The sequence below is a fragment of the Equus quagga genome, chromosome 11 (genome assembly GCF_021613505.1).
Source record: "Equus quagga isolate Etosha38 chromosome 11, UCLA_HA_Equagga_1.0, whole genome shotgun sequence".
NCBI lineage: Eukaryota > Metazoa > Chordata > Mammalia > Perissodactyla > Equidae > Equus > Equus quagga.
In genome coordinates, this window is record NC_060277.1 from 31,027,916 (window position 1) to 31,040,768 (window position 12,853).

At 34.2% G+C, this 12,853-nt stretch overlaps 1 protein-coding gene across 2 annotated transcripts in view; it reads right to left on the bottom strand.

Moving 5' to 3' along the window:
- GRIK2 (glutamate ionotropic receptor kainate type subunit 2) overlaps positions 1–12,853 on the bottom strand; it is a 610,822-nt gene that overhangs the window by 106,003 nt on the left and 491,966 nt on the right. For both annotated transcript variants that reach the window (XM_046676126.1, XM_046676127.1), the window contains exon 13: positions 10,720–10,937. In XM_046676126.1, the coding sequence (XP_046532082.1) occupies positions 10,720–10,937 (218 nt within the window). The remainder of the gene's footprint in view (positions 1–10,719; positions 10,938–12,853) is intronic.

The window sequence follows — 12,853 nt, forward strand, 5'->3', positions numbered from 1 at the left end:
GCCTCACACACTTGCTTTCCAAGGCAATTAAAACATGTTTTTCAGATTTTACACTTCAGTCAAACACATAACTTCTTTCTTCCATTGAAGTGATCCAAAGCTTCGCTGGTACATATTGAAACTATAACCATTAGAGAGGGGTTAAGCTTTTGTCCCTCGGACATTTTAGAGAAGCTAAGATAAAAGTTGCTGCTCCTTCCAAGTTGAAATACATTGAAACTCTTAATCACTTCTTATAATTCCCCAAATGGTGTTATCGCTTACTTTTTAACTATTGAGTTCATTCTGGCAGAGCTAGAGCAATAAAACCCATCATATTCTAATTTTCAGACAGCTTGATAGAACCAATGTTCTTAGTATAGATAAAGTGTAATGAAGCACTTTCTTTCCCATAGGAAAGTCTTCCGACTCATATGCTTTGATGCCAACTAGCCTTCACATCTGCTGTTTCTCCATTGATGGCTGTAACTTGGCATGCTAAGCTAGTGTCTGATGAAACAGCTTTACTCAAAGGCACCATTTTATTTCTTGCAATGGGAACATAGTAAAATGGTGTTGGTTTCCTGTAGGCCTTATGCAAATCCCTGTAATAAACATAGGATCAGGCCTCACATACAATAAATTGGGTGTTAGATGAGGAAAGGGGAAGGGAAACAACCTCTTTGGGAAAAAATACCCCCCTTACGATGCCAATAAATTAAATGCATAATAAAGAATTGATTTAAATATTTATTTCAAATATGAATAACTAATATCAAAACCATATTAGACATTAATATAACAATACTTTAAAGATCTCAACCTTATTTTATTAAACAAAATATGATCACTGAACCTAACGTTAACAGTAATGCATTACCCACAGCCAATATTTTAACATCATTAAAAAATAAAAAATAATTTGGGAGAGTTAGAGAAATGATATGGCCACAACAATCTTTGCTGAAATGTTTCTTTTAGATTTCTAGAAAAGCTGTCTGATGGAAAATGAAGAGAAGATCAACATGAACAGATAAAAATTTCAGTAACAATATTAATCACTAGTCTACACTGGCTGTTCAGATACACTGGTGTTCAATCACATAAAGATTTTAAGTTTGGTTTCATTCACTTAAGTATGTAGAAAAATTAAGCCAGTAAACTAAATTATCCACAAACTTAAATACATGAAACAAACAAACAAAATGTTGGAAATAAAGTTTCCATTTATTCTAATTAGCCGGAGAGTTATTACCTAATTAGTAACTTGCAAGCAAGTTAGCAAGAACAGTTCTTGGCCTAGAAGCCTAAGTATGCGGGTTTCCCATCACCTAGGTCAGAGCATGATGTTACATTAGAGGAGCATTTTGCTTCAGTTTAGATTTGCAGAGGGAGATTGAAGAATTCTCAAGTAACATAAAGGAAGATATAAATTAGAATTGTGTAATAATTTATCCCCATTATTTAATATAGGTACAATTTTTTTTTCCACAATAAGGAAAGAGTGACAGTAGTTCACCAAATATTATAGGATAATACAACAAGCTTAGGAAAGAAAACTGCATGAGCCCAAATCTCAAACTATTGCTCAGAACCTAACTGAACATGTATCTATAGAGTAGGGTAGTTCATCTCTTCTTAGTCTGCTCCCCATTAGCCAAACACAAAAGTCATATGGACAATCCTGCCAAGACACCTTTATGGGTCTCCAAGATTCTAATACACCTTCTTGTGAGTCCCTTCTCTAATTTTTCCTGCCTTCCTCCGTGGTAGAAAAACCTGCGGTAAAGGCTTACAAAGGAAAGATGAATATATTCATTCCTCAGGTCCCATAGAATATGTATTTTCTCAACTTTTGCTCAGAGATACAAACAAAAGTCAGAATTTACCCCACCATACTTCTCTGAGAAGGGAAAAAAGCCTTCTTCATCCTGCTACACAGCAATTCTCATGCATCTCCATTGGGGGACCTCCAGAAATGGTGTCAGAAATGAAGACGTAATTAGATTATTTACTCTCAGTAAGTCTTTGTTGAAAAAGACTTTAAACACAATCCAAGTAAATAATTTGAAAGAAACAAGCATGTGGTCAGTAAATTTATCATCATTTCATGTCTCCCTCTGATATTTTGTGGAGTCTGGGTTTCAGAAAAGAAAAATGCCCACACTAATAGGAAAGAAATGAAAGTAGATGCAATCAGTTAATAACTATTGATGTCAATGATGAAAGGATTATTTAAATTTCACATTAAATTCACTTGCCTGTACATTAGAAACTCCAGAGGAGGTTATAAAAAACTCAGATGCTCGGGCTCCCACCCCAAAATATTTTTAATTTCTTGGCCTGGAGAGGGGCCTGGGCCTCAGTATTCTCTAAGAGCTCCCCCAAGTGATTCTAATGCTCTAATGCACAGACAGGTTGAGACTTCTGACTCAAACAAATGGATACTTTAAAGATTCTTAAAACTTAGTGGATGACATACTCAAATAAGACAAAATAACTACTCTATCCCTTGGAAAAGGAAACTGATGTGTAAATCAATACTATCTTCTTATTTATCAAAGTGATCTGATTGCCTGTCATGGACAAGACCATATTTCTATGTGACATATATGCTATCCAGCCTCACTGATGGCAGCACAGCCACATCTCTTACAACTTTGGTAGATCGAAGACCGGCCCCATAACATGAAGTAGAGTTTAACTAGGTATTCTGATAAAACAGTCAGTATTGCTAACTTTGCTGGGCTATGCGTGGAATCTATGATGGATACATAGGGAGATACAGCTTATCAACAAATCAAAAAGATTAGTCACAAAAAGCTTTGGTGCCTATATACCTATGCTCATGTTAATATTTCAATTTTAAATTAGTTTCAAGCACAAAAAAAATATCCCCTAGGTGAGACCCAAAGCTGAAATTTGAGACCTTTTTTGCCTAAATTATTGAAGAGAAAAGAGAGAAGAAAAGGAGGGTGTCTTTACTAAGCATAAATTGACTCTAAGTAAATAAAAATGGCCTGAAAACAAAGCTATGTGGCAAATGAGTAACATTTAAATAAGCAGGGCAACTCTTACATGAATGAATATTTAAGAAATAATCCTTGTACTTTTTGAAGTACCATAAAGATTTTCTAATTATCCTATTGCCAGAGAATCCCTTTTGGATAGTGGCTGAAAATGATTAAAATCTGTCATAGTCAATGTGGTACACATTGAAAGACATAATCAATTTTTATCCATGTGCCAACAAATAACTATTGAAGCTTTTCTTTGTGATGACCATACATAACTTGGAATTTGTTATCTTTAAAGAATAAGACTTAGAGATCTAATGTATAGCATAGTGATTATATTCAATAATATTCTATTATAAATTTCAAAGTTGCTAAGAGTCTACACCTTAATTGTTCTCACCATGAAAAAGAAGTGGTAATTATGTGATATGATAGAGGCATTAGCTAATGCCATAGTGGTAATCATATTTCAATATAAAAATGTATCAAGTAAATACTTTGAATATCTTAAACTTATGGAATGTTATATGTCAATTATATCTCAATAAAAAAATAAATGAAATAAAATTCCAAAGTAGGTAAAATTCCAAAGTAAGTTTAGATCATCTTTCTCATATTTGAAAACTACTTTAGGTTAATTTTCTGCATTGGCAAATGACAACTTTCAAAATGTTTTACCACTGATATAGCAAGAGGAAAATAATCATTCATTAGGAAGATACTTTTCAATGTGAAAACTAAGTACGCTATAGATACCATTTTGAGAATTTACTTTTCTAACGTGTAAATCTCTTCATAGTAAATACATTATACTTGCATTACCAGCTCTGTTCTAAATAAAAACAACAAACAAAAATTATGTTTTTAAGAAATTTTTAAAATATGAGAAATGTCTAATGAATGGTATGCTTCTAAATCCAATTATTAGGTAGATGCAGTAAACTGCCAAATTTTTACATTCTATCCCTCAACTCAAAAATTACTTCTGTTCTTTTGGCATTTAAGAAACAAAAATCACTCAAGCTTTCAAAAACTCATTACAGGCATGCCACATGAGCAATTCAGGCTTAAAAACCTATATTGTCATCCTAGCATAATTTAATTTTAGAAGACCACTGAACTGACAAGCTTAGAATTAGCAGCAGACTATAAAGAATATGTTATAGCTGTATCTGCCCCAACGGCATAAGGCAAATGCTTCAGAAACTTAATATGATCAAACATTGAGGTCATGCGGGTGAGCCAAAATGACTAATGCACTTAGCTCTTCTGAGTAATGATGGTTTGCCATGATATCTTTAGCTATTACGTTTATTGTTGATACTATGAGTTCGTTGGTTATTGCTTTCATAATTAATAAGTCACTTAACCTCTCCATGGCCCAGTTTCCTCATCTGTTAAATGAGCATAGTGATAATTGCTTCCTACCTTTCTTATGGGTTGCTGTGAAGATTAATGAGCTGGCATTTAGAATGTACTTTGAGTTCTCCTAAAGAGGGGACTATGCACAAAGAAAACAAAACAAAACCTCTTTGCTGCTAGAAACCAAAAGATAAAACTCTCCCCCTCAAGATGAATGAATCCACTGGCTTGAATTCCCAACACCATAACCTACAATTCGGAAGAAGTTGACTTTTAACCCAAGATTGCAAAATGGAAATGCCATAGAGGGCTAGATATTTTGAGGAAATCTTTTTGGCTCTCTACAGAATAGCAAAATTTTGAAAGTAATCACACACTCTACCTAAAACCCTGTGTCATAGGTGTTCCGTCAGTGCATGCAATATTCGTCATGCTAATGGATAACTGTACAGAATTTAGTAAAAGAAGTGAGTTGCTGCCTTAAAGAAAAACTAAATATTTAGGGAACACATAGCAAATGACAATGAAATCATTAGAGGTGGCTGGGAAAATGAGAATCTGTGAATACAAGGGGAAATAACATTTTTAAAGAGTGCTTTGTAGTAACTTGGAAGATAGAAAATGCACTAATAATCTTCTGGACTTGGCTAAAGAAATATCCAGACAAACTGACAAAACACTCAAGGTATCAGCTGGTGACTTTTAGCTACATAGGATAAGGTAGCACAAGAAAGAGATAGACTATTAACAATAAGCAGAACAACAAAGAGGAGGAGGAAGAAGAAATAATTTCAAAAAACTGGGTGGTTTGCGAACAGAATTTAGAGGTGACATAGAAGAGTTAGAAGTGCGTGGTTGGGTAATAAAAGTATTTCTAACCTTCAGAGCCTCAAGCCAGGAAAAGTTCTCAAAATTGTTTCAACACGGCATCAGCCCTTAAATAAAGATCAAATTAAGCCTGTTGCCTTTAAATACTTTGTTAAGACCTCTGAATAATTTAAGGTAACGGCTTGTAGATTTTCCTCTCTGGATAAAGAGTGTCTAGCCCAAAGTAGCAATGATTGTCTAGAGAGTGGCACTCTTTAAAAAGAACTGTGGGTGTGGTTTTTAGATTACAAATAGACTCAACTGGATACATTTAAAGGCCACACAGGTTTAGCAGAAATGGTATTGGCAAAAGCACTGTCACCCTTGTATAATAGAAATGGAGTCTGTTCAAAATATTGACAAGCCTTTGGGCTCCAAGTTTCTAGGAGTAGAACAGCGGGCTTAAATAAGTAACTTAAATCAAAGTTTATGTTACAGGCCGCTAAAAGTTTTTGGTTGTTTGTTAAGCAATATTGTTGTGGCAACTGATGACTAATAAAGCTCAAACCATATGCAGAGTCTGTGCTGAGAACTAGAGATCCAAGTGTTAATGATACAGAGTAATCCCTTCCCCATGCTGTACAGTGTAGTGTGGAAACAGAGGAACCAAGTGAATACAGCTTGGGGTGATATGTTAATGACGATAGAATAAAAAGTGCTCAGAGAATATAAAGAAAGAGTACCTTACTCAGATTGGATAGATTTGGATAGGGGAAGGATCAGAAAAATTTGCCTGGAATAATTGAAGTATGCGTTAGGCTCTAAGAATAAAGAAAATATAACCAGTTATGTTGGTGGGGAAGGACAGGGATGGGGGAAAAGAAAGCATAAAGGGCATTGGAGAAGGAGGTGGATCATGTACTTGCGATACAACACAGGACTAAAATCTAACCTGTTTGGCTGGAGTTTAGAGGGTAACAACCAATGGCTAAAAAATAAGAAGCCAGAAGATGTCTTGTAAACCTGCTACGGAGCTAGGTTCTTATCCTAAAGCAAATGGAGAGGGTAGTTTTGAACGGCTTCAAGTCACTCTGGTAGCAGCATAGAGAATAGGGACAAACATGGGAAAAAGAAAAGTTAGATAGTTACTGCAAAATTCTGGACAGAGATGACACTGGGCTGGACCAGGATAGCATTACGTAAAGGAAACAGAAAGAAATCTAGGAGATGGAGTGGACAGGTATTGGGGGGTGCTTGGAGATGTAGGGTGTATGTCTGAGATTTAACACAACGCCTGCCACATAAGAGATGATTGGTAAGTATTTATTGAATAAAAACTTGATATCATACAACTGAACATCCATACAATATGATTGAGAACATGAGATGCATGGTGAAACTGGCCAAAACAGGACATCATAATCATTAGGTTAAAAAAAATTAAAATTAAGAAGGAGTATTTTTTATATTACATATTTTTTAAAGTTCTTTCATCTACGATTTGGCATAAATTCCCCAAAGAATTTTTAATTGCACCTCAATATACTATTTCAAAATACAGTCTAGAAAAGAGCTTCTAAAAACTGCTCCAAAGATTTATTTCACTTATCAAATTAAAATTCCTTTTTCATGACAATAATCAGAAGTTCATAAAGAAGCAATTTAAGTTAGATAAACTTGGTGTGACCTCTTTTTAAATCTATCTAAAAATTATTTATCCAGTTGTGGGTCATAGAAACACAATTTACTTGACTCTGTTTAAAAGTATTCTAAATTCTGAATTTTAAAAATTAGCCATGTGTTCTAGTAATGCTAATATATAACATCTATCAAGCTTTTACTAGGTGCTTAGCATATCATGAAGAGCTCTCATTTAATATTCAAAAAATATTGTGAGAATGGCCTTATTAGTCATTCCAATTTTGAGGGGAAGAATCAGACGTTTACAAGGGCAAGTGTCTTATCTAACTATAGCCAGTAAGTGGTGGAGCCAGAAATTAAGCTCAGGTTTCTCTGATTCTACAGTTTTTTTTCACACCTAACAACTATTCTAAATTGTCCTCTACGGTCTCAGAAGTACTACTTGATTTACATTAGATATTTGATACCATTTAAATGTCCTTTCAACATGGGGCAGAATTTTTTTTTAACAACCATAGAAGAGAGCATGTATCTCCTTTCATCCCATCTTTTTTTGGAAGAACAGACTAGACCAGTTTATGTGGCAAAGCCAGAGATTTCAGGTAGACCAAGCCCAGAGACAATTCGTAGAAACTGGAAAACCTGAGTCATGGGTTACATAGAAACAAGATGATTCAGCATTATTTTGTAAAACATATGACTTGCTTCGAAAATATAGGGATATTCAAAAGAGATCATAGCACCTACAGGCTCTAGCTGAGTTATTTTTAAGCATGTAATCTATATGTATTCATTCTCCTAATCTTTATACTTCAAGAAGAAAAGAATGCGCTTGTTGCTTGGTAACATTTTGTATGATATTCAGGGGTGAGATTTCAGTTCTACTACACCAAGTTCCCAGATTCCGAGAAGGAGGTTTTAACTCCTCTTTTATTGCTTTCCAATAAAATCCCTAGGCCCTCAACAATTTTATTACCTAAATATTATTAAGAACATATTGGTGATGCTATACAGTTTTCTATTGTTTACGTGGAATAACACTGAAGAACCACCATCTGTTCAATTTTGAGTTACTTTGTCAGTCATGGCTTTACATCTATCCCTGGGAAGAATGTGTGTGGAGTGTAATGGCTACAGAAGAAAAGAAGAAAGAGTTCTTCTTGAAGACAATAGACATGTAAGCTCAATGAACAAAGTCAAGCATCTTCTTTGGAAAAGGAATTATTTAATGTTGCAGAATGACTATATAACACTGTGTTTTCTCAATACTGAGGATTTACCCCCTTTAAGCCTAGGTATCTTGAGCCAGCTCTTCTTGCTTGTACTAACAAAACCATATCATTCTTTAAAATAATTTTCTGGAGCTGAGCATTCCAGAACAATCAGCTAACAGCAGGGTCTTGTTAAATTAGTAAAAACAAGATGGAAATTCCTTTAGAAATCAATGCCTTAAGGGTGCTTCCTAGAGCGTTTGTATGCATTGCTGTTAATTAAGAAATAAAAGAACAGTATCAAATATAAATAGACTACACACAATAGTCCCTGGTTCACTGTAGAGCTGCAAAATGAACATGCAATTGCTTCAATTCCAGCTTGCTAGGGAATTTTTTTTTTTTAATTTCATACCCATGGCTGGTATAAGCTTGTAGTTTAACAAGCCTAAATATGAGGCTGTAATTAGTATCATTTAGGGCTTCACTGAAATAACTAAAGTAAAATCAACATTTAATGTATGCTTTTAAATTCTAATGTTTTATTTTTCTAACTTCAACAGTAAGAATTCAGCATGTGATAAAGTTATCAACATAAGGTAATTGTCAACTTAGTGATTATCACTGTGTGGTTTTTATCGTGACTAGTATACATTCCAGAAAGCAAGTTTGTGCTGTTGGAAACAGCTGTTTCACGTCCATTTTCTCCTGGGTGCTAGAAGCACCTTTGTGTGAGAGAAAGCAAAGCAAGAAATGAAAGAGTAAAAAGAAAAGTCAATGGCGAGGAAAAGTGAAGGTAGGCAAAAATGACACTGCAGAGAACAATTGAACTAAAAAAAAGGAGAAAAAGACGGAAGATTGGAAAGACAAAAAAGGGAGAAAATAAGCTTAGAGATGAGACAAAAAGATTTTTTTCAAATTGATTTTCCAGAGATAAACCTTGCTCAAAGTATATAATAGCTTTTAAACTTAAGATATTTGAGTCTTCTGAAAAGTAAAAATGAGGTTAAAACTCTGAAGTATTTATGAAATAAATAATCACTTCTAGTATCAAATCCCTTGCGTTAGGTATTTTCTGTTATTTTACAAATAACAACTTCAGAAGTCCCTTGGATATTATAATAATTTAAATGCACCACATATTCACTCCTTGCAAAGTTATTGACACTGACAATGCACATTTAGCATTTTCAACAGCTGATTTCTTTAAAAAAAAAAGTTTTATAAGAAGAGCAGTTTCTATTAATTGTAAATATTCAATTGGAGAAAATTGATCAATTGCTATTAGTATAGTCAAATAGCACCATACTGATCATAACGCTTTGTTCTTGATTATTCAATAGTTTGATTAAATAATAATGATTTTCCAATTAAATGTAAAATATGCACACGAACTTTAATCTAGCCATATGAGCTACCGGCTTTAAAAATAATTAAATTTTAAGAATTACATAGATCTGGTTAAACAATCAAATCTATCCCATTCTTTGGGTATATGATGCCCTCCAGAACTCCAGAAAAACAAAAGCTGATTTAGTTTTATAAGAATTTTTACAAAGAAAATTACATAATCAATTGGCAAAATTACTGTTTTAAATCACATAAAAGCTACTTCCATGATTGTGATTTAGTCTTTCGCATCTCCAAACAAATTATAATCTTGAAAATGAGAACTAGATGCTATTTGTTCTAGAATACCCAACGTGTAGGGCAATTCCTAGTATTCAATAGGCACTTGATAAATGTCTGATGAAACAATTTATTTTATAGCTTGAGGCAATTATTTTTTTTAAAAAAAAATCTACCACTCTACTGCACATTTGAACTGCAAATTGCATTTGTGTGACTGGTGAGGGAAAATACCAATGTTTAAAAATTTGCCTAATCTACAAAGAATATAAAAATACTTGGTAAGACACAAGAGGAGTTATGAAGTGATATTGACCCACCTACAGTGAAATCTCCCCATTTGTTCTACTCTAGGCCAGTGAGATCAGCTGGAGTAAGGAGAAGAGGAATAACAAAGAGGAGGGCAAGGCGCCCTATATACCTGGAATTTGGTACAAACACACTTTCCATTTAAATGTTCCACAGCGCGGTCCCTCTGCAAACCATTGCAAGTTCAGTGGAGTAGCCCGTTTTCAGATTCCATGACTCCCAAGTATTTAATGGATAAACGTACAGATAACAAGAACTGTTTCTGCTAGTTTCGACCAGCCCTTATTTCCCTTCTTTTTCTGTAGGCTTCTGAACAAGTAAATCTTGTCTCATCTTAACAGAAAGAAATATATGTATGGGAAATATCCTTACATGTAATCATTCCATTCTTCTGGAAATAACCAAGCCTTGTAGAGTCTAAATCTACCACTATTCAATTTTTAATAAATATATTACTCTTCTCTTACATTCAAACACAAAACCTTCTTGGGGGAAAAAATGTTCTCTTTGGGTAGATTTTCCTCCAAACAAAAACGGAATACTTATAGAGCAAAACTCTTTGCCATTTGCAAGGATTAAAATGTTCTGCCTTGAAGGCCCTATGTTTAGTTATTTACCTCTCCCCCACTCTGAGGTATATGCTATTCATTATTCGGGACAAATAACAGTGTTGCTATGCTATTAAGTTTATTAATAGAGAGAGGTTTGTTTGTTTGCAGTCTATCATTTTAATACATAAATTTTAGATAAACAGTAAGACTTACCTTGAAAAACGTCATGGTTGCGCCATCCTCCACGGCACCGTACTCTATCTTGGTTTGTTTAGCTAAATCATCAGCAGAGTCAATCGGGGATTCCATGCGCTCCACTGTTAGAAAGGCTGCTAAGTTAGCAGTATACGAAGAAATGATGATAAGTGTGAAAAACCACCAAATGCCTCCCACTATCCTGGTGGAGAGCGCTTTGGGCATGAGCTCAGAACCTAACAGAGATTGGGGGGAAAAGGTGAAACGAATACAGAGAATTTGATGAGCAGTCAGGCACTTTTGGTTACAGTGGCAGAATGGAATCGCTGTGTAATAAAAGCTTAAATCATAGATTCACACATTTTTTAAGCAAGCAACAACCATTGGGAAAGCAGAGGCTAAATTTCAGATAATAGGCAGTCTCTTAGGACACTCCTGTTTAAGTACAGTGACAGGAGATGCAAGTTCTACCTGAGACGGTACAAAGTAACAAATATAACTGAGTGAATAACCTTGATAAAAATAGCATTAGAAGGGAGAAAAAAAATCTCTCTAGTTTATAAACCACACATATAGTGTTTCACATTCTTGTTAGTTATGTGGGTTTTAGAAGAAATGATCTAATGTACATTCTGATCCATTTCTTAACAAGCTTTATGCAAAGTTTCATTCCCCATGAGCATGAAGCTAAAATATCTTGCCTATTTTGTTATTTAAAAAAGTAACGTTGTATAAAAATAATTTCAATGACCCACATTCCTTGAGATGTGAACTCTTAGTCTAGTTTTGATTTTAAAATAAGATAGTAAATTCTTTTCTTATATAGTAACAAATGTCTCCCATCACTATAGTTAGCCTCGGTGAGGGAAATCGGAATAAGAATAAATAGTTAATTTGTCACAAATTTATTTTTACACATACATAAAAATTTTATAAGTGTATTATAATACACATGGCTGGAGTTGCCTGCTCATGGTATTAATAAGAGAATGGGATCGAAGAATTATATTTCACTTTTGATTATTATTAATTTTAATTAATTTACATTATAAAACAAAATTCTAACAATTCAAAAATGGCGTCATAGTTTTACCACATTATTTACATTATATACATTATTTATAGTATTAATAGTCAAATGAATACATATCAGCATGTGTGATTTTCTAATAAGAAAAGTGTACTAAATTTATGGGTATATATAATGTATTACTGTTCACTTTTAATCAATTTGAATTTATAATCAAGAAAGCATTGGGTACAAACTGCTTAATTTTAATAGGGTTTGAGTAAAATGGAATGAAGCAAAGATGGACTCCAGTTGCTGATTTGTTTCATAGTTATATCTTTAATATAATAACAGCTGCAGTAAGGTAACTCATCTTTGGATGGAAAGAAAAATACAACAAATTATTCATGTTAACATTGAAAAGAAGTGGTATCATGACTTGACTGTATCAAAATAGCCCATCTTACACTGCAGTTCATTTTACCCTTCCAATTTCAAACAAACAAAATTTTTAAAAGCAGACAGACTTGGACATGACAGCCAACTCCAGCTCCAGACTCTGCCTACCACTCTGTAAGGAAAAAAACAGAAAAGTACCTTTCTGATGTAGTTGCTCCTACGCCCTGTCAGACACACACTTGGACACGGAAACACTAAAATACTCCCAAGGTGATCAGCAGCTTTGGCTGCCCATTCTATTTTTTCTTTTGTTTTTTGAACAACACCACCAGTAAAGTCAAACAAGACGGGGAAAGAAAAGAACAGTGGAGACATTTGACAAAAAATGGCCCAATTACCACAAGTTCATATCTTACCCAAGGACTTAAAGCGAGTACCTCCTAGGCTTGTGAATCAGAGCCTGGTTAGGGGCTGACTGTCATGTACTCAAGGTAACGTCATGTCCAGCACTATATCCCACTAATTCCTGGGGAGCTGGGCATCAGCCAGAATAGTATGGGTTCCTCTTTCATGTATCCACCAGCAGTGAAGTAGTTATGTGGCAAAGCAAATGTATATTTGAATTTTTCATTGCTTGGATTACTTATTTTCAGAGATATCAGACATAGTCTTTTTTCTAATTGTTAGATTTTATGGATATCAAGTTCATCCTATGAGTATACAAATTCTCGAAAACCTCTAAAT